Below are 23,004 nucleotides of genomic sequence, written 5' to 3'. Positions count from 1 at the left end.
GCACAGTGCACATGGTGCCTTTTATAACCATGAAATACCAAGTGCTTCATATTTATCGTTAAAACACAAAACAACTGCTTAAGCCTTTCACTTTCACAACTTCAAACAAATCTGCAGAACTCCTCGGTATCCAAAACATTCCATGCGATAACAGTGTGAGTCCAGGGGGCTGATCCCACTGCAGAACAGCAAAGCAGTCAGAGGAAATGCACACAACTACAAATAAAAAAACAAACCAAAAAAAACACAAAATTCTCCAATTCATCCAATTCTGAATTCATTCAATTTGTATATTCAGCCAAACACGTTTTTCATGAAGGTGAGAGCAATACAAATGATGACCAATAACCCATGAACTAGCAAGTGACTAAACAGAGAGAGTATATACAATGACAAAATGAGATGAATAAATGCAGGGGAACATCTGACATTCTTCATATGTGAAAGAAACCCTTAAAGCACAGGCTCTCCACACTAGGAGAGGGAGATACCATTTTCACCTGAACGTGTGCGGCCATCACATCTTTAGAGGTGAGGAAAAGCCCTCTAGTGGTTGTGCAAAGAAATCAAGAATTTTAGTCCTTTGGAAGTTCATAGTGCACCACTTTAACAATGCATCTCGTCATTTCGAACATCACTAATGTATCTCTGACAATTCAGTGTTTTTCCAACGCAGAATTCCCACAATCACAACAGCATAACAGTTAAATGACACAATCAGAGATCATTGTTGGTGCAAATTTTTCAAGTTTGGCCTTTTCTGCTTTCATGGAATTTTATTTGTTACTGATTAATTTGTTCTCAATTTCTATACTTTCACAATTTTCCCTTATTTCAGACATCGTCCTACTGCCTGACATTTAAATTAATTAATTGATCACTGCAGCAAAATACTGCAGTACATACACATTTAAAATGTAAAGATAAAATGCTAAAATTTTAAATTTCAGATAAAAAAAAGTCTCACTGTGTTCTATTCACAGTAAAGTTAAACATCATATAGTATCAAAGGACAGGCAAGCGGTTACTCAATTTTTCAAACAGTTCACACTGTTTCTACACAAACTCTGGCTGTCTGCTCTTATCTTTGGTCACATTTAGCTTCCCCTTACACAGGCGCACCAGGGGCAGCCTCAGGGGTCTTGTGCTTCTGTTGTTTGACTGATTGGTGTTGAGCCCTGCCAGAGAAGAGGCCAGTTCCTGCTCTGGGCTCTCCATTTCAGGGGGTTCACTGTTGGGAACAGCAGGGGGGACGCTGTCTAAGGGGGGCAGGACTAGAGTCCCTCTGGGACACAGCTGGTCATCGTCACTGGCCGTTTGGAAGGGACTGTCCTGATTCCCACCTCCTGCTCCTTCAAGATCTGAATCTGAATCCACAGATTGCTCACAGGGCTCATAGGAGCCTAAAGGATAGCCTGAATTGAAAAAGAAATATATAATTTAAAACTTTACTCACTTCTCACCAACTACACATGCACAGCACAACACAGCCCATTGATCCCATAGTCTTACGATATAATTCAAATAGTGTCAAACTGGCCCATTGTGACACATGGAATACACAGTGAAGCTTTGTTATTATTCTGTAAAAACTACAGTTGTACTTTTATGTCCATTTTCAGTTTATTTGCACCTTACCGCAGCGGTCCTCTAGCTTATCTTCCAAATCCGGCATGCTCTGGTCCTCAGAGGCCTCCTGTCCATCTCCCTCACCCCTGTCTTGCTTACTCCCTGCATCTGTGTAGTCCTGAGGGGGGGGACAGAAAGGAACAGGAATTTAAATATCTATTTAAAAGGAGACTGAGAATACTCATATTTGTTCTATGAAGTTGCACTTCTGAAATGACCTGTCCCTAATACTAACACCTAGTAAATATTTGCACTAGAGTTTTCAGCTGACTGAAAGGTCCTTGAATTTATGCTGGATGTGTCAGCGTGAATGAACCTTTCCTAAACACTGTTCATGCCTTGGGAGTAGATGCTTTGAATCTCATTTCAGGAAAAAAGCTGTACTGTGCATCAATGCACCGATATATAAACCTCTCCTTTAGGCTTACTTGTGGAGCGGCAGTGTAGCATAGTGGTTAAGGAATAGGTCTCGTAACTGAAAGGTTGCTGGTTCGATTCCCCGCTGTACCCTTGGCAAGGTAAATATCTAGCTGTATAAAACTGTAACCGCTATAAGTTGCTCTGGATAAGAGTGTCTGCTAAATGCCAATAATGTAATGTAATGTAATGGGTGGGTCTCATAATCACCTGGCTGGACTGTGGGGAGGAAGTGAAGGAGCTTCTGGAGCAGGACAAGAAGATGTTGCGGTAGAAGACGATGAGTGTCTCCACAATGCGGGCCTGGTATGGATAGTCCACCAGCGAGGACAGGGACACAGTGGCCCCTGTGGGCCGGGGCCGCATTAGCGTGGGCCCAAACACTATACCCAGGTTACTGGGGCTCATCTTGTTCTCCTGCTCAAACTCTGCAATCCTGCAAACGGGGTGGGGGGCGGCAGTGTTGAGTGAGAGAGGTAAACTTTATATTGCACCCACAACCAAAGACACATTGAATTTTACAACACACATCACACACACACAACAAACAAATCATAAAACGTGTTGGCTAGGTTTGTTTCAGTGATCAGATACAGGTCTACAAAACCTCTACTGACATCTAAAAGGAGGTGTCTCACAATATATGTGTCAATGCATAGAACTGTATTTCTGTTATTCTCGAGTGTTTTTGGAGCAGATGCCTTATGTAGATGGGATGACAGAGTGGAACACAGAGCCACTTACCTGTGCAGGTGGCATATGATGTAGTGCAGTGTGGCCATGTTGGCTTGGGGGAGCTCTTTCAAAAGTTCCCGCAGCTTGTCCACCAAGACCAACACCTCAGGGTCTGTCTCAGTGCCAAGGTCCACCACCTCTGCCCCTTTCCCAGCGCCTCCTCCCTCAGGGGCCTCTGACTGCAGGCTGTCCTTGGCAATGCCCATCAGACTGTGATACAGCCGGAAAGGCATGATGGGCTCAGGCAGCTGGGGGGGCAAATAGATCCCAGAGGGTAAGAGTTAATGATGTCACGTCAGAGCAGCACTCCTCATCCACGGGCTCTCCTCACAGCTGTGTCCTTTCCCCACTGCTATATATACTTTACACCAGTGACTGCAGAAGTCATCACGAGGACAGCCACATCCTGAAATCTGCAGATTCTGTCATTGCCAGTGTGCTACAAGATGAGGACACTGAGGACCTACCTGGGTGCTGTCATTGATGACAAATTGAACTTTCATGTAAAAATGCAGACATTATGCATAAGAAGGGTCAGCAACATTTGTATTTTTAAGGCAGTTATGGAATGTTTTTAATGTGAAGAGCAATGATGTCACTGTTTTACAGGTCTTTTATTGAAACTGTTTCGATCATCTTCGTGCTTGCCTGACTTTGTCATCTAAATGTTTGTATTGGTGTACTGGAGATCACTGGTGTACAACAGACCTCCCTCTCCATCAGGTTATGCACAAAGCTAGCTTTACACTAGGATGTAGCTATCACCCCTTGAACAAGGAGTCTGTGACTCTCCCTTCAGCAAGCAGGTTCTGGGTACCCATGTTCAAGTGCAGCAGACTGAGCATCGGCAGATTGTGACTCATTGCTGCAAATGTATTTCCCATGAAAAAATGAACCCCCATAATAAGCCTCGCTGAGCAGAGCAAAACTCGATGAGACTGATCAGTATAAGAGCTTCTCTCTGGCATTGCATTTGAGGCCACTGAAGTTTAAGCATGAGCCACACCTGTCTGAGGTAGAGCTTGAGCACATTGCCGATGTCGTGCGGTGAGGCTTGCGAGAGCTCGACCAGTTCCTTGCCGTTCTCGAAGGCCTGGCACAGCTTCTCCACCCGCGTCTTCACCCCGTTCACCCGGTAGATGCCCTACACAGCACGGGTAAATAAACAGAGGAGGGGGCACACGGTGAGCGTCACTGAGGAAACGCTCACTGTGACCCGCTGAGCAGACTTCCACTTCTTCCCCATCACCTCCCTCACCTTCATCTTTAGCGCCCGCCTCTCAGTCTCTGAGATGCACTTCTTGATGATGAAGGGGACGCCGTCCGCACTGCCGTGCGACGCCTGGGAGAATTCCCTGCCGAAGAGCTGAAGGCGGCCCTGCAGCTTCTTGTGCCCGCACTGGATGGCCAGCGTGTCCAGGCACTTCTTATGGCAGGCCAGGAAACACTGGCAAAAGCGTGGGGATTATGGGGATCAGTGTCACAGGCCTGCACTTTTATTATATTACATTTGTTTAGCAGTGCCAGTACCAAATGTTAGTACACATCTACTCATAGAGAGGTTTTTATTTATTTATTTATTTTTTTTTACTATTTTCCAGATTTTATAATGATAGTAAAGACATTGAAACCATGAAATAACAGAAATGGAGAAATGCAGTGACCAAAAAAAGTGTTACAAAAATCAAAACTATTTTAGATTCTTCGAAGTAGCCAAAAATATCTTTAAAATTTAAATTTTTGTTTTGGAAAGAAATTCATACACACGCATCAACTTCACTATTTATATTTGTCTAAGATACAAATTTCAAGCATTTAAGTATAAGTCTTTCGATCAAATGTCTTTAAGATGATGAGAAACATACATTCAATGTTACATCACTGTTACACAGACACCGTGGACAATCAGCAGTAACTAATCAATACCAGCCAGATCTGATTTAGCCTATACCTCCATTTATCCTGAAATAAAGGCTACCATTTTTGTATGGAGGGTTACCCTTGCAGTTCTGATTCAAGGTAATGGGGTTCACTTTGTCTGGAGCGCCCCCTTGTGGCAGTGCTTACCTCCTCACACTCCGCCCCCTGGAAGTACACGTAGCTGTCACACTCCCGGCATTTTGCTGGTGTGCGCAGTTTGCGCAGCCGGTGTGTCCGCGCAGCCTTGGACAGCCCCACGTTGCGGAATGGTCCGGTGGGCACCACAATCTCAGGCTCAATCCCATTCAAGCCTGACAAGCGAAACAAAATCTATTACTCAATGCGCTGCCTAACTGATGGCATAAATGAATGTTTATGACAAACAAATGCAATCTGCACTGCAGAAAACTCTCCTGACTGACCTTCATAAACTAGCCAGCAATTGTAGTCTACCCTGGAGAGAAAATTAACAAAATGCATTTATTTGTGTTTTCATCAATTATCAGTATTTTTACAATGCAATACTTTTGCCAATCAGAGACATGTAGCTACCTATGTAGCTGACATACTGGATGTACACATTCATGGTAATAAATACAATTACACAAGAATAACTACACTGCACTTGAAGAAGAAAAAAAACCCCAAAAAGTTGGTTTTGACTGGCTAATATTCCAATGTGGACAATTTACTTTGGTTAATATTCTCCAATTTATAAGGGAGACAAGTATAATAAAAAAAAAAAAACATATTTTAATATGTAACATTGTAAAAGACAACATGTAACAATATTAAACATTTACTAATGGAAAAGACAATAAAATCTATTAAAGTATCAAATACATTTCACCAACAGTATTTGAAAAGATACTGTTACCGAAACAGACAGAGGTTTTATATGAGTCTGCATGTATCATTCTGTATTTGAAAACTATGTTATGAAAACATTGCACTTGTTACTGCAAACTTGCAACTCAAGCTGTAAAACAACTAACCACTTAATATTTTTGTACTTTTCATGCTGACGTGTATGCTTTCAAAGAAATTGTTTTGTGTACCTTTCCAATCACTTCTTAATTGATTAGTGCTGTTCCACTCACAGTGCTTATGTCAGACTCATTTGCTCACTACAGATTGGCATGTGAGTCATCAAAAGTGAGTTTGTTTTCTATGAAACTAAAATCTGTTTTAGTGCAATTTGTGCAGTTTGTTTTGAGTAATATGATGATACTGTGAGGTGGAAATAGTAACTATGGAGTTACTAACTTGTACAGTGACATCGGCTAATGAACTTTCTGACAAACTTCTGAAGATTCCTTTGCTACACCGATTATCTGTACATGCTGTCCATGCTACAGCTACAGTTTTAAAGGGAACGGACCTGTCCAGCAGATACAGATGGTCCTCGTGCACATGCACAACGCTGGTCACTGAGAAACCTTAAGAGTGAAAGAATGCTGTTTCCAGTTTTCCTCTGAGCGCATCTGTGTTGCTGTATCAGGAAATGAGAGAGGTATACAGTGGAAGCCTGCCAAACTCACTCTGTTCGAAAGAGGATACGGTTCCATCCTTCTCGTCCAGCTCCTCGTTGGACGACATGGTCCCGGTAGAGGAGGTCCTGGGTAATTTCCTGATGTCTCCTGGAACACACACAACATCACTGCTTTAGTAGCAGGCCAGCCAGCTGATGTGCTTACAGATTTAGACATTACTAGCGCACCGTGTATTGAACCTTTATTGACTGAAGAGCTAAAAAAGATCAACACTGAAAAAAAGTGGAATTCAAAGGGATTTTGAAAGAAATAGTATTCATGTCAGAACAGTGGACTTGCAAGTGAATATGCTAAGTACCTGTGCTGGCAGCAGGGGACTGCAGGCCACTGGCTCCGCCCACACTGTCAGTGTCACTCAGTGATGAGGGCCACGATTTATGGGACTGATGACCTCGTGCTACAAAGAAAGCCAAAAACAGGTTTCAGAGTAAGGATTTTAAGTGAAGATTGGCAGCAGAGTGTTTATGGAGACAAAGCCCAAATAAAGAGAAAGGACCCTTTAACTGCTTACCCTTCCTCTGTTTATGGAAAGGGTCTCTTTCTCCTGTGGCTGCCTGCCCAGCGCTGGGCAGGGCTTCAGCACTGTTTGGACGGTCTGTGTTGCTGTCATTGCGAGCTCTGACAGGCTGTCTGACTCAGAAAAATCAAAGGAACACAAATCATTTGCATTTATTCATTTGGCAGATGCTCTCATTCAGAGCTACTCAAAAGAACGACACTCAAACAGAGTTAGGCAATGAGCTACAGAGTTACTGATTATTATCATTATTGCTATCCTTGCTAACCACTGAGTTTAAGTCACTGCAAGATCTTGAATCACCACCACAGAGTAGGGAGGAGCAGGAAGAAGATAAAACCGAGTATTATTGGAAGCTGCTTGAATTTTAGTTTGAAAAGAGGAAGCAAAGGCGACAGGACAGGAAAGAGAGGAGAGCAGGTGATGATATTTGGCCAGGTCAGTCAGCAGAGCACAGTTTTTTACTTTTGGCAAGTATTGCCTTAGTGAATCAAGGGTTTGAATAGAAAGACCCTGAAGGTGAGAAGACATAGACTGTTAAAAGTAGATGACAGTGACATGTCTGCATTTAGCTGCAAAAACACTTCCACCGTTGGAAGAGAGGAAATCACTCTGCTGGGGTAGGTTGTGGGCGAGAAACTGCTCATATTTCTTCAGAATGTGATGACTGGTGTGAGTGTGGATGTGGAAGGCCCCCAGGAAAGGGGGAGTGAGAAGGAAACAAAGTAACAGTCAGAAGCGGAGGTCACTTCGAGGCAGCTTGTGCTGCAGCTGCCAGCCTTGTGTGTTGGGAAGGATTGTACCAGACTAAAGCTTAACGGTTAAAGAAATGCTAAGAATCCTTCAAACTGAGGGTTACATCAAAGGATAATGAACTCCCAAAGAAGGCTCACTAGAGTATCATCTCCAGGGATAGAGCTGAGGAGGAAGTGTAACTATTCAAGAAAGCTTGCAAGGGGCCCCGTTTGGCAGTAGAGTATCATGACGTGAAATTTGCTGGGGTTGGTTATTGTGACAGCATGATGCTAAAATGCCAAGATGAAGAGGTGAGAGAGGTAGTGTTGAGTATTGTCATGAGTCTGAGATAAGTATGCCTGTGAACCTGCCCCTCCTTAAGGGTCAGGGTGTATGGGAGGAGGAGTACACTGTGGATAGGCCAACATATGTAGCTGTGTACGTGATAATTAAATCTCAGTGAGAGCAAAGAACTGGGGGGATAGCTGATTTATATGCTGAGATGCAATACAACAGTCATCAAGATTTTACTGCTATCGCTATTATTTCACCAACGCCATCATCGTTTCTCCACTTCGTTTAAATCTCGTATTAGATACTGCTGCTGACACTAATCATATGAGATGCACACGTCTCCTTTTTAAGAAAGAGCAGTCAAAACTTCAGCCTGCCAAATATTATCCCTAAGCGCAGTGACTGAACTGAGTGAAAGCAGCTCTGGATTCAAAGGTGGCTGCTGGAAGCACTCACTGTGTGGAGGCAGCAGTGTAGGATTCAAAGTCATAATGGGCCTTGGACTCCTCTGTCCTCTGCAGGTCCTTCACATAGGCGGCATACTGCTGGCCCAGGTCATACAGCTTGCTACTCTCACACAGCGTCTGGTAGTGGACGGGCAGGGCAACAGTCTGCATGTGCATGATCTGGTAGTAGGATATCGTGCACTGTGAAGGAGTAGGAGACAAGATTCAGAGGTCAGCAAAGTCAGTTGGTCTGCGGTCTCCACAGAAAGGCCTGGCTGCCATGGATACTGACCGATCGCAGGGTCTGGTCGCTCTGCTTGATGATGTTCTGGATCTGCCGCAGGACACTGACCTTCACCTGCTCCTGCTCCCGGTGCTGGTTGTTGGCGACTGCAATGCAGGCGCGGTACGTGGCCTCGGCTTCCTCAGCCTGGAGATGGTGAGAGAGAGAGAGAGAGAGAGAGAGAGAGACTACACCTCATGACACAAAGCAAATCACAAATAGCTGCATACTGTACCAGCCAGGGAAAAGTACACAATCTACCTGTGCGGACCACCCAACAGATATTACATACACGTAAAAACATCACACACCATGAATACGCAATTTCTATGAGATATCTCAATCCAGCAAGTGGAGACACAGAGATATTCCACATCCGAACACCACAAACATGCACGTTCTACCCAGTCAGAAGACTAACATCAAAACTGAACAGGCAGTCAGCTGACCTTGCTGTGGGCCTCCTCCTCGAGCCGTTTCTTCCTGTCCAATGTCTTGGTGATGGAGCTGCCACCTTCCTCCTCAGCCCGGCTGGCCACCGTCTTGGCCTTGTCGTACTCCTCGCAGCGAGCGATGTAGGCCTGCTTCGCCTTGCGCAAGTCAGCCTCTGCTTCCAGCTGTCCGGAATGCACAGAAACAGCGTACAGTGCCAGTCAAAAGTTTGGAAACACCTACTCATAGAAGGGTTTTTCTTAGTTTTTACTATTTTCCACATTTTAGAATAATAGTAAAGACATCAAAACTATGAAATAACACAAATGTAATTATGCAGTGACCAAAAAGTGTTAAACAAATCAAAACTCTTATATTTTAGACTTTTCAAAGTAAACAAAAATAAAATATATATTTTTAGGAAAGAAATACATACATACACAGGCTTTAACGTCACTATTTGTATTTCTCTAGGAAACAAATTTAACAAATTTAAAGCATTTAAGCACAAAAATTGATTTGAATGCATGTTTCCCATTATCTCAATCATGTTTGGTACTGTATTTTGACATGAAACACTCTTTATGACATGAATATAACATATAAATGAATTGTATCTCATTTGACCTGCGTTTTGTTGTTTCTAAGCTAAGCTGAAGATAAATGTAAATGATAAGATGAGTTTAGACTGTATGCACATATGATCAGACATGCGGCCCCCACCAGCTTCCTCTTGGCCCTCTGCCACTGCTCCTTGATCTCCTTCCGTTTCTTCTCATGCTCCTGCTTTCGCTGCATCAGAGGCTGCAGACACAAACTCCTTGTCAGCCTGGACTGCAGCAGCACCATTGCATGCTGAAGAGCGTGCTGTCAGCCTGGCATTGCGTGCACTGGGCAGATACTGGCTATTCATTGATGCCATTTGAGTTAAGTGTCTTGCAAAAGGGTACAACAGCAGTAACCCACTCGGGAACCTGACCAGCAGCATGAGTTATGACACCAAGTTTACAACACAACGCTGCACTGCTGTCAGCAGCGAGTACGACCCTGAGGCACTGTCTGTGCTGACAGGTGCACCGTACCTGCAGGAAGGTCTGGTTGTGCAGGGTGCCTGAAGCCTGCTGCACTCCCAGGCTCTGCTCCAGGTCCTGCTCCAGAGCCAGGGAGTAGATGGAGAAGAAGGGCATGTGAGGCTGGGGAGAGAGAGGACAGTTACCACGAGGACAGGGGAATGGCCGATGGGCAAACACCGGCTTCATCTTTCAGGAAGTAATCTCACCTGAAACGTTAGAGAACCTGCATATCTCTAAAGCAAAATGCAACTGGCTGCATCTCCATTGATTGTTCTGCACGCTATTAGGCACAGGTCAGCCTACTGTCGGTTACTAAGCCATGTCGGTTACCTGTGCAATGCTCTGCTTGCAGGATTGATATAGTCTCTGCAGGCTCTTGGCAAACTCCACCTCTGGAGAATGAAATAAGACATATTTGGGCTGAAACATACACATCAGCACTGTGACAGCACAATGATCTACAGTCTTCTTCCCAGCAGCGGGATTATCATCAGAAGACTTAAACTCAAGTTAACAGCTGGTAACCGTTTGTCATCGGGCAATTATTTTTAACTCTTTTTCTGTTTTTGAATGCTACATTTCAGATGTATAGCATTTTACCATCCAAAATGACTGGCTTAATTCTACACGAAAATTTCATTTCAGTTGCATGATTATCACAGAAAGAGCTGCTGCACGCACCCAGTGCAATCCTCTTGTCCACATAGCAGATGACATCCTTCATGTATTTGGACATGTTCTTGGCGTAGGTGAGAGCAGAGTCCACTCCTCCCTCACTGCGCTGGAGGATGACGTCCACCTCCTCGGTACTCAGCACTGACACACAGACATCACAGACATGCACATCAGCAGAACATTCTGCTTTCTCCTGTTCAACAACAGGCCGCAGTGAAAAAAGATGACAGACCCCTTCAAGTCTTCTTTGACTCACTGCTAAACTCACAGAAATGTCTTCAACTATTTGAAAGTAACCTGCTAGTCACTGATTGTTTCCGCAGTTACCTCCTTCTCTGGACCTCTTAAACGGGAGTGAGTGAAACAGAATGAGGCAGAAAAACAGAGTGAAATGGTGAGTGAATGAGTGAAAGAAACTGTGTGTGTGTGTGTGTGTGTGTGTGTGTGTGTGTGTGTGTGTGTGTGTGTGTGTGTGTGTGAGTGAGTGTCCTACCAAAACCCTCCACATCGCCCTTCATTAGTGTGCTGTCCACCCCCTGACCTGGTACTCCTCCATGCAGGTTCTCCATGGACTGTGGGGACAGACTTGAGGGTTAGTGACAGCTTGAACAATGACTGAACATCTTATACATTATTGTATCTTCAGGAACTGTCAGTCAAAATAATCACCACTGCATATCAGCACTTGTGACCTGTGTTTTGCATTGATTCAATGGGGGACTTGAGGATGTGTTGAAATGCAGAAACAGGCTGAGGGCTGCATTCCAACACAATCTAACAATTTATATTATGCCACATTACAGTCTTTTCTTTGCTGTCAGTAAGGACCATAAAAAGGTAGTGCTGAGGACACAGGGTTAAGAGCATGCTAAAATAGGGTTAAATTGAATTAGAATTTACTGCGGACGGCAATGCTCCCGAAACCGCTTAGGTTTCTTACTGCTTCTTTAATGCCGCTAGGTTTTGGGTTTGGAGCTTGGAGTGAACAGGAGACACCACCCCGATGAAGGCATAGCCGAAACATGGTGCTAATTCAACAGAGCATGCTACCGCTTCCATAATAACACCCAAGGCCACTGACAGGCTTCCGAGCAGTGCTGAGCGGGACCGAGCGGCAGCGGCTGACTCGCTGTACAGAGAAAACGGCGCCTCTTATCTGGAGTCAGACAGGCTGGTTTTGAGTGCGACGCTGACCGGGGGGAGGAAAGGCTGAGATAAAGACACGCAGCGTCACTGCCAGAAAGCTGCCTCCAGCACCCGGCAAGCCCGTGCCCTGAGCGGGGAGGCCCTCAGCCCGCGCACACTCACCCTGCTCTTCTCCGACGGCTGCAGGGACAGAAGGGTGCTGCTGTCCACCTCCCCCACCAGCAGCTCCGCCACACTGAGCGAGAGCAGGGGCGAAGGAGGGAGAGAGACAGAACAACAGAGGGAGACGATGAGACACGGCGGTGAGGCAGCCGGGAAATTACGCCCAACATCACAGTCTGTTCGATCTTTTTTACATGTGCAGATGCCCATGATCTATCCCTGGACATGGCACGATGTACAGTATCAGTCAAAAGTTTGGGAACACCTGATTAAGATAATGGGAAACATGCATAGACATGCAAGACATTTTGATCTAAAGACCTATGCTTAAATGCTTGAGATTTGTTTCTTAGACAAATATAAATAGTGAAGTTGAAGCCCATGTATGTATGTATTTCTTTCCAAAAAAAATATATTTTATTTTTGGTTACTTTGAAGAATCTAAAATATAAGAGTTTTGATTTGTTTAACACTTTTTGGTCACTGCATAATTCCATTTGTGTTATTTCATAGATATTATGTCTTTTTATGTCTACTATTCTAAAATAAAGAAAAACATTTCTATGTGAAGGCGTGTCCAAACTTTTGACTGGTACTGCATGTGTTAAAACCAGTGACTGTTCAGTAGTGGAGACACTGATATGACAGACACAAAGACGGGGCTTCTATGAAGCCAATAAATTCAGACAAAAATTTGGCCAAGAGTTTAAAGAATTCCTGTACTGAGCCTAGGATCATCATGAGTCATGTCATGAGAAAACCACTCAAAAAGAAATAAGAAATAAGATCAGAAATAAAAAAAACAAAACTTCTGAACACCTCAAACCTACGAAGCACTTTAAAAAACAAACCAACAAAAAGAAAAGTATTAAGAACTTCCCCCTGAGTCTTTCCTAACATAACAAATATCCAGTCAATACCAATGCAAGTGGAGTATTGTTTTTAATGCAGTACACTGCAGTCATAACTACGTCACTGGCCATACATTCATTAGATACAACTAACTCAAAGGTTCCTCTGGTTGGCTCCTCCTAACTTATAACTCCTCCATAATCCTCTTGCCCTAGCCCATCCTACCTCCTGCTCCTGTGGATCGAAGGCACTGGCAGTGCCATGGTCTGCATGGCTGCTTCGTGTCCCATAAATCCAGGCTGTCTCTGCTGTGCTCTGCTTCCGACTTCCCTGCCTCAAAACGTGAGGTCCTACCATACTGTTGTCAAACCAGGAAGGTGACCCACTAACAATGGGGAAGCTGCCTCAGCTCCATGAAGTCACGTCACCACCTGACTTCTCCCTTTCTCTCTTTTCTCAACCACACAAACTCATTTACATGATTTACATAAATAAAATAAATAAATAAATAAATAAATCTATATGTATACGCACATTTATACACACACACACAGTGACAGAGACTTTCCCATGGTCTTGGTGTTATTTAGTCACAGGGGAAAACAGGTGCTCCTTTCTATGACACATTCTGCTGTGTTTGAGTTTCAGTGACTGTTTCCGTGTGTGTTCTTATCAGCTGAAGGGATCATTCACTCCTCACATGAACATACAGTGCCACAGTGCTTCAATTCCACTTGACTGCTGACTGCTTAAAGATGTCCAAGTGGGACTTGGACAACATAAGAGCTGTAGCTCCTGAGGGTGTCTGTGATAGGGGACTAAATATACAGTCTCACATCAGAGACAATTACCAGCACAAATATGTACTGAATGAGAATTTCAGGGTTATTCAAGACAGATAAGTAAAAAACTTTAGTTCCTGTTTACACCGGGCCTCATGCAAATGGTTTTTCTGTTAGTGTGCGTGGGTATAAGCTGTGTCCTTCCTCTTCTGACCTAGCCACCCAGGATATGCATCTAAACAGTGAAGCGACCAGGGCAATTTAACCTGGCTGACGCCACAACCTAACACACTGGCATAATTCCACACCCTGCGAGAAAGCCCCATTTTGACACCTACTGATTCAGTTGAAACTGCTTTTCTCACGTGTACAACTATACCTACGCAACATCCTCAGTTCAGTGACAGCCCAAGGTGGGGCAAAAGAATTGAACATAGTTCAGGCAGTCAGGGTTCCACTGTTAAAATACTGCAGCACAGGGAATATAATCTACTCACTCGCTACTGAAAGCCACTGCGATGGTCTCAACAGCCTTCTCAAAACCCTTCTTGTCGTCCTCATTGGTCGCCTCATAGTGGAATCCTAAAAACAAAGGGATTCCTAAATACCTCGGAGTTTGATCAGCATTACTAAAGTGCTTACTGAAAGCAGTTTAAAGGGGACCAAACCCATTTACAACTTGGTTTGAAATCATACAACAGTATATAAAAAAATATTAATGGTCTCTGAGTATTAAATAAATATATTGAATAAACAATACTATACAGTATATGGTAGTGGCCATGATGAGTATGACACTGACTCTTTTTTCACCAGCCACAATTATTAGTGGATCTTGATGACATCCACATGGCTCCTGTATGAGGCAGATGACATGCCCACTATCTGGTGCTGACCATTAAATGACATGGATGAAGTTTTTCTTTGGTGGGAGGACTTGGCAAGCAAGAGAACTGTTAGTTGGTTACAGAAGTGGTTTCAGTAATATTTTAGTTCTTCTTTTAGCAACATGTTGAAATGAATTTTGTTTTTTTATTAATCACATTACAAAACACTAGCACACTGATTACACATTACAGTTGACTTAAAAGAGCTAATTATGGGAACACCTGGAGGGAACCCAGGATTTTACTTGAAACCTGAAATAATCTTGGCTCACCGAAACAAATAAATACATATCTTGTTGATAACAGCAACAGGGTTACAATCCTTTGTGCAATTCATGAGGTGGGAGCACCGGACATCCAGTATCAAATTACACAAGTCAGCTTGACTCTGCACTCCAGAATTTCAGTTTCTGGTTTCCACCTGCCAGGTAGTGTAAACGAAGCTGTCAGTTGCTCTACAGTGTGAAATAAAAAGTGATCACTGGAAGCACCATGTGTTACATTATAACGTGTAATCTGCCCCTTTGTCTCGTTTTGCAGGAATGTCCAATCTTTGATGCCAGCATTGTTTGATGCCAAACAATCACAGTGCTGTTTTTTAGCATGTGCCATTTCTGCCTGGTAGACCAAGTTGAAGCCACATGTAAGACAGGTTTCTTGTAGTCTGGGTAACAAACATCATAAAACAATACACAGCGACAAAGCACTAAAGCATTAACAACATATTCAAAGATTTGGCAAGAGGACATCCGTGGGTGACAAAAAACTGTCTAAATGAAAGAACAGCCAAGCCACTGGTCCCAAAAGAGTAGAGGAATGGTCTGTCTGTGAGTGACAGTATCAACCCTTGCGGGATACGCCTTACCATTACCGCCATTACCTTTGACCTTGGAGATGAGTTTGCCGGCTGCCGTGAGGGTTTCCATGGTGTTGAGCAGGGGGTAGGTGCTGATGATCTGCCGCAGAATGCGCAGCACCTCCCCCAGGCACTCGTGCGCCAGCGGCCGCCGGTTCTCCTGTTTGTCTGCAAAAGCGTACACACACACACACATCAGTCTGACGGCTAAACAGAACCTACACTGTGTCCAAACATAATCCTTAACTCATTGTTTCTGTGGGGGGAGGTAGCAGATTTGATGCAGCAGATTTTGTCCCACTCCTGCAGGACATGCTACACACACAGTAAGGGAATTAATAGTGCGAGGTTGTGTTCAACAGACTGGGACAGAGAACTGAGAGAATCTGCATTTAAACACTGTTTACAGTCTTCTGTGATGCCTCTGCAGCCTACTACCACAGTGACAGGCCAGGGGAGCATCCGCTGAACTGCCCCTCTCAGTCTCACCCAGATGCCCTCAGTACTGCACCTCACAGTGGCTCAGGCAGGGTCTCTTCTGGGCCATTTCTCTTCCAAGATTAAATTACATACATCTTTGTCAAGACAATGAGAGTGGCAACACTGACTGGACTCAGAAAGATGCGTTAGGACTTTCTCCGGTCTCTGCATAGCTGTGCCCTTCCAAATAACTCAATAAAAATGTCTACGTTAACATTAAAAAAAGTGACCTTAGGTATGTTGGAAGCAAAAGAAACACACACACACACACTTTATATCCACAACTAAGTCAACATGCTTATTTTTTTAAGTTCACTGGAAATTGCATACCATAGTCACAATAAATAGTGCAACACAAAAACGAGAGACTATTTTGTCACACTATTTTCAGCATATATCCTTATCAGATGCAGCAAACGTTTTCTGAGTAAGCTAAAGCTCTCATGTCTGCATCTAGTTTTAAAAGCTTTTCAGAAACCAACACCCCCTAAAGACAAGCTCTCACTAGGTAGTGAGAATGAAATGAAATGCTAATATGAAACCACACTGACAGTCAAAAATATCCAATATTAATATCCAAATATTTAGTTCTTCTTCTGTGACGCTCACACTATCAGATTAAAAATGACCAGGCCAGTATAACTGACCATGTTTGAGTGATAACTGCTACACTGATGTATGCATGGGGCTGAGAGACTAGGAAGAGCTTTCCATTCAGAATGATATTGCCTACAGTCACCAACTGAGGGCTCACTGCAGCTCCCGCGGACGGAAAAATACAAAAGCTTAATGGGTGTCATTTCATCAAAGGGGATTTCTAAAGCAAAGTGCTGTATTTTAGCACTCAAAAATAATAGCTTTTTCACTTCCGTTTTAGAAGCTGTCTCAGGTACTTTTCTACTATGGAAAACGCTGCAGCTGTACCCTCAAGTAAAGTGTGTACCAACTGCGGCTGATGTCAAAATGTTTACGTTGATAAGGACTAATGAGTAGAGCTAAACACACCCAGTATGCATGACTGAACACACTTTTTGAAGCTTCTTCACATCTCAGTGAACATCAGTTTAGCAACATTTAGCTAATTAATTCAATTTAAGAGCAATCTATGGAAGACTGCCTGATCTGCGCTGTTACTTTCACATCCTCCAGTTCCATTGCGAGTTGCCATGGGACAGTCCCATTGACTCAGCCCTGATAGTACATCTCCAGAGCACGGATGAACACTGTTGTAGGTGTTGAAACGCCCTGCAACGAACCCTGCTCTCAAGCAGCAGGTGGGTGGAGTGTTAACTTCCTAAACTTGAGGTTGGAGGCCCTCAACCGAAAATCCCTGGGGTGATGAATCCTGGGAAACCAACAGGGCAGTGTGAGGTCAGAAGTCTCACCCTTATCTGGGCACCCAACAGCCAGCCCGTCTGCGGAATGTAAACGGGAAGCCCTCTTGATGAGCAGCCAAACTGACAGGAAGTGCTGCTGCCCTGAACCCCTCCCACCAGGTCTGCTTCCTCTAGTCCAGAGAAGAAGGACTTACAATCATGTCAATAACTGCGCCCCCACCGACATACATTATTGAAACAGATCACTCTCACATTCTGTAAAAGCCCCTTGTTGCTAGCCCCTTGCCTTGAATCTACATGACACAGTCTGATGTCATAATCTCCCAAGATGTGTAGATGCAAGAAGAATTTTGGATCATTTAGAGACCATGGAGAGCATTTTAGGCTTTCTGCTATATCCCTGGCCATCATTCCTGTGCTGGTCATACACTAGTAAAGAATGATCAGTGGAATGTACATGTAAATTTTGTCATTTTGCAGACACACAATGTCAGTGAAATGAATCGTAGACACTGTACAGGTAGCTGCCCATTGACCTGCTCTACAGGCTAAGAAGACCCCATTTTTCACCAACACAGCAGCAGCAGTCAAGGATTAAGGTTGAATTCATACACACTCCAAACACTGGAATAGAATAAAACTCATAGCTTCTGTTGTTGTGTATGTCTGTATGTCATGCATGCATACATTTTACTGCTGGAGGAAGGACACAACTCATCCAAACCAACAAGTTAAGTCATCCTGAGTAAACGGTGATCACTAGGCTTAATCCAAAATTTAACTTAGTACAGTAAGTGTCCAAAGTTCAGTGCAACAGCCACTGAGATAGATATCTTGATAAGGTCAAAGCATATGCTCACACCATGTGACATGTGGCATGACATCACCAAATAATTACTTCAGATGAGAGCAAGGGGCAAAAGGGGCTGTAAAAGGTGAAGGCTTCAATCACGCACCTTAAAATCATCATTGATTAATGCCATTACCTTCACCTCACCAGAGAATGGAACACCAACGTAACATTTCCCACAAGATTTGGGAACTGTGGGTTTGCCAATGGTGGGCATACAGTTCATATGCTCAGATTCATAGGCCATACATCCCAATTCAGACAACTGTTCAACTGAGCTCACTGACGCTCAACTTCAAAGACCGTTCCAAGGTTAAAACGACACAAAAATATCTCGTTGTAGCCTGCTAGCTAATCTGTTCCTGCTAACTGCTGGCAATCAGGATATGAATAAGTTAAACCTGCAATAATTTGAAAAAGTATAAACAACACAGCAGTAATGACATCCTACAGGTTTGGGTTCAGCCATATTTTCTACATTTGCTACATTTATAAAAATCATGGGTGAAAAAACACTCATTTCTGACATGATCACAGCATGACATTCCTGTTTTGGTGAACAATACGTTTGGCACAATATTCTGATACACTACAAAAATATTCTACAAGTAGCTGAAAGCCTAAGGAAACGTTTTCATACGTACAGACAACAAGCAAACATTATCGGAATCACCAGCTTTAGACAGGGCCATCTTTTGCTATGTTTCAATTACTTGCAGAGGCAGATAGGAGCTTAACCAGCAGGGTCCACAGTCGACAGCAACAATACTTTCACTGGTGTGTCCAGGCATGCTGTTTCCATGACTGTGTGGCATGTCACAGCTATCATGAGTAGTCTACTGCACTGTAGTTGAGTTTTTGTACACACAGCCAGGTTTAACTTTACTTGTATGAGGCCTGCATGTTGTCTCACTGCTCGCAGTATTGCAAAAAAAAAAAAAAAGAGCAGTTCACACAGGACACTCTCTGCAGTCGGTGCAAAGTGACTGTACAGTTACTGATACGCAGACTGCACTCAGTACTACTGCAACAGTCATCTGATGCTCTCTCTCTCACTTCCTCCCTTTGCTTTGCTCTGCCCCCACAGAACAAAAGAATCCCTCAACAAAAGGTTTCGCACTTCACTTTGAGGTGTGACTTTTGCTAGTCTGGCTTTTCCCATCTGAGGGTTAAGAAACGGCACGCTCCATTCTGCTCCCTCAGAAAAAAGCAGAGAGTGCTCTCAGAGCTGCTGTAGAGGCTGGCTTCCTGCTGAAGTGTGGTGTGCCACAGAAGCTGAGCCTTACACTTTAAGAGGAAGCTCAAGGTCGCTTAAGCAATACCTGCCCCACCCTTACCCCTCCCACAATGAAGGCAAAGCAGTATTCCTGCCATGTAAGAGTACACAAACCTGCATGCACAGACACGCAAAGACAAACCTACCAGTCCGAATGGTTCAGACTCATGCAGGGGCACCAATGACTGACATGCAGGCTCAAGTCCCTTAACTGTCCCATTGAACGCACCATGAAAGCAGAGACTCCGTGCCAGCTGGAACACATCAAGGCCACCTCAGGCGAATACAGACGAGCACCAGCTCACATTCTACCCCTATACAGACAGAGGCCTGGACTGTGCGCTCCCTGCGGTCCCCAGCAGCCCTCACCTTCCCTAAGCACCACATCCTTCAGGTTCTCCACAGCTTCAGCAAAACGGGCCACGTCCCGGAGCAGTGCGGGGATGTCCTCCACCTTGATGGCTGCAGCCTCTACGCTCTCCAAGGTGGGGCTCTGAGCTAACGCTCCTTTGCCAAGGCCCTTGTTCAGAACCCAGGACTGGAGGGGGAAGCCAGCGGCGCTGGCATGGCGGCTCAGTGAAGTGGGCCGCTTGAGGGTGGCCACTGGGGAGGGGCAGCCAGCCAACTTCTGGTGTTGGAGACAGGGTGTTCCCGGGCACGAGTAGGAGGGGTCCAAGAGGCCAGAGGACGAAAGGGCAGAGGAGGCATCAAAAGCATCCCGACGAGGCTGCTCCTGGAGAACGGAGAGCTGGGTTACACACAGAGAGGAGAGAACAGAAAGATGGAAATGTGATGGGAATGGCAATGGTGAGATGAGAATGAGGTACCAAACTAAACTGGGAAAAGTAGTTTTTATGGTCAGAGTACAATTTCAAACTTCAATAAATGCACATCTCAGCTGCACAGCTTTTAATATATTTCCCCACACCTATGAACATATCACTCAAGTTCTCATTGGCTGCAAATTAAATCCACTGTCAATCACAAAATTCTAGGCCTTACACAAAAGGCTTTAGCTGTCATGGCTCCTGCATATATTAGCAAGCTCTTTCACTGGTAAAGGCCTCTATGCTCACTCCAGTCAGGAGATGTTAGGTTGCCTAAACATGTAGTCACAAGGCTAGACCCCACAACTGCTGCACAAAACCCTGCAAACTCAGCTGCACATTCACCACTGCAGGCAAATATTTGTGTAACACCCTCGAAAAATAATAAGTATCTTAAAAATGATACATAAAAAAGAATACATTTGTTTTTAACAGACAGGAAGATACAAGGAGCACAAGTGAAAAAAGATGTGAAGATGACAGATAGAGATATCAGGAAAGTTCTGACACCTGCTGAGGACACAGTAACTTTCTGGCAGTGGGAGAATAGCAACATGGAGTGAAATGGGAAATTGCAGGCAGGTAACAGAAGACCCCCATATTTTAAAACAGACAATCTCCATGTCAGTCATGACAATTACTTTCTCCAAGTATCATGAACATTTTCTGCCATTCATATGATGATCTAAGAATGTATCATGTCACTCAGTCAACATCATATGAAAGCAAGGGGATTGCTATACAAGGGCATTTGTCACAAATCAGGACCATAAGCCTGTCATACCCAGTCAGTTTTTTAAGCGCCGGCTCAGTCCAGTTTGAGACAATGAGGTCCAACACTAGGCAAGAAAAAAAAACATGAAGCCATCAAACAGCAAGAGTGGCCTAAGACCAGGGGTGTAATTTTGCATATGGACGGTAGGGACATGTCCCTACCAGTATTTGAGCGAACTCATTCGCATTATCTTTGGAGTGAAGTCACTACATAATTCCAATGTCCCCTCGGTTGTTGTGTCCCTACCAATGTTGAGACCAAAACTACACCCTTGCCTAAGATTGGGGCACAATCCAATCTAAATGGAGTGCCAGGTTAAGTTTTGGGAAAAGAAACCTCCATTTTTCTTGCTTTTCAATGGACAGCATCATCGAACATGTCCTATGATAAAAGCTCTAACAAAATGATAGTGTTCAGAATGCATCTTCCCGATATCGATACACTGGAAAACAGTCTATGAGAGATCCGTTTTAGTTCTCGTTTAGAACTAATGATTATGTCAGAGGAAACAGGTCTTGTGTAACAGAATATGAAGAAATCACATGTTGCCTAAATGCTCTCACGCCGAGAAACCGAAAAGCCGTAAGGTATCCAAGTGGATGTGTGTGACCAGAGTAGCAGCTGATGACAAACCCATAATAGAGCACCTTGCCAGCAGGTGACGCTATTTAGGAAACTGCAAGAGACACCTGCTGCTCTCGCTGTGACAGTTGCAACATGCTCATGAAAACATTGGGGACACTATACAGTAATTGAATACATATTATAAAGCATTGTTTTCTCTGAATTTTGATCCCTGTAATCAGAATATGCGCCCTACAACATACTTGTCACTTCGGAGCAAAAATCCGTTCCGAAAAAGATACTAGGGCGCAAACGGATGTGATCTGTGGTGTCTTGTGCCTTTCACAAGCAAGAGATTAGCAATGCAGAGGGTGTTAATTACTTTATGCTACTGAATGCCACGCACTCGGCATTGTATGAATAACACTAACTGCTCTATCTGCATTTGGAAAACACCACCTTCTCTTTGATAAACATGAGTCATGACACAGTCGCATCACATAAAATACCCCATAAAAAGTGGCCTAGGTCAACTCTGGACTGAAACAAAGATTAAGCGGAGTTATTAAAGAGGAGCATACAGTACGAAAACCATTGACTTGAAATGTTATGAACGCACAATTAAAGTTTCCAAATCTACTGGCAGCTTCTTTAATACAGAACTTTAAGTGTCTTGGCACTACAGTTAAGACAGAATGATGGATTCGACCGCTGCGGTACTTTTCAGGAGGGACATGATTGTGACCTTACGCCTTGAGGTGCTATGCTGTCTCAGACTATGTACACTTCCATATGTAGGCTGTAAACCCTTTGACTCCCTGTAATACAGCACAATCAAAACGATTTGTTAAGCAAATAACACAATAAGGTTCATAGGTTTAAGCCTCCAATATTAAATAACGTACCCTCCTAAGTACAACCAAATCATCCTTTCGTCAGCTCCAAAAGCACCGAGTGTCCAGAATCTTTCATCACCTTCATTATTCAGTTTAGGAGCAGAACCTATCCTACCTGTTTGAGCCAGACGTTGGGTCTGTTCGGCAACAGGTCCAGTTTACCTTTGGCTTTAGTCCCAGTTTTCTTAACCCTCTGGTCTGTTGAATATGGACTGTAGCTGGATTTGCCACCTACTCCACGTTTCAGCATGTTTCCTCAGAGTTTCCACTTGCTAATAACTTAAATCCATTAGCTGTCTAATCGATATATTTCAGGTCTCTCGTGCGAAACCTTCATTGACGTTATAGTAACGCTAAATAACTAGCAAGCTAATTAGCTAAATGGCTAATTATACACCGACACTAGCTACCTAGCGACCAAAAAGGCAGCCAATCTAGCTTGCTCTCGTTTCAGACAAGCATTTTATTGGACTTCTACTTTTATTAAACAACCATAATCCATTTCTTTAAAATATAGCTAAATAAAATATGACTCAGCTACAACATCTTCCCGAAGTTTATATTTCATTAACTTGGAGATTTCGAGTTAGCTATGTTTCTATTTC

The 23,004-nt window shown here is 43.8% G+C and overlaps 1 protein-coding gene across 1 annotated transcript; it reads right to left on the bottom strand.

Moving 5' to 3' along the window:
• Nucleotides 1-1,056: 1,056 nt before the first annotated feature.
• On the bottom strand, nt 1,057-22,752 carry LOC118771230 (rho GTPase-activating protein 45-like). Its single transcript, XM_036519164.1, has 23 exons — nt 22,515-22,752; nt 19,707-20,085; nt 15,419-15,562; nt 14,149-14,233; nt 12,018-12,090; nt 11,203-11,281; nt 10,716-10,850; nt 10,365-10,426; nt 10,044-10,154; nt 9,685-9,765; nt 8,979-9,146; nt 8,539-8,676; nt 8,257-8,447; nt 6,766-6,884; nt 6,553-6,651; nt 6,243-6,341; nt 4,849-5,012; nt 4,040-4,228; nt 3,788-3,925; nt 2,791-3,029; nt 2,257-2,482; nt 1,639-1,747; nt 1,057-1,415 (listed from the first exon to the last, which is right to left on the bottom strand). Exons 1-23 carry the CDS (start codon nt 22,647-22,649, stop codon nt 1,057-1,059), a joined length of 3,522 nt encoding a protein of 1,173 aa, XP_036375057.1. The 5' UTR covers nt 22,650-22,752.
• Between the last annotated feature and the right edge of the window lie 252 nt (nt 22,753-23,004).

Source organism: Megalops cyprinoides, chromosome 2 (genome assembly GCF_013368585.1).
Source record: "Megalops cyprinoides isolate fMegCyp1 chromosome 2, fMegCyp1.pri, whole genome shotgun sequence".
In the NCBI taxonomy this organism is placed as follows: domain Eukaryota; kingdom Metazoa; phylum Chordata; class Actinopteri; order Elopiformes; family Megalopidae; genus Megalops; species Megalops cyprinoides.
The sequence above is the reverse complement of the archived record's forward strand: the minus strand, read 5'-3'. Positions and strand labels throughout refer to the sequence as shown.

Bases quoted from the DNA above. Each gene is read 5' to 3' on its own strand.
- LOC118771230 (XM_036519164.1), bottom strand. From the start codon at position 22,649: ATGCTGAAACGTGGAGTAGGTGGCAAATCCAGCTACAGTCCATATTCA. The intron at 10,155-10,364 runs GTAACCGACATG...CTCTCTCCCCAG, and splicing joins GCAAGCAGAGCATTGCACAG to CCTCACATGCCCTTCTTCTC. The intron at 9,147-9,684 runs GTGGGGGCCGCA...CATTCCGGACAG, and splicing joins AGAGGGCCAAGAGGAAGCTG to CTGGAAGCAGAGGCTGACTT.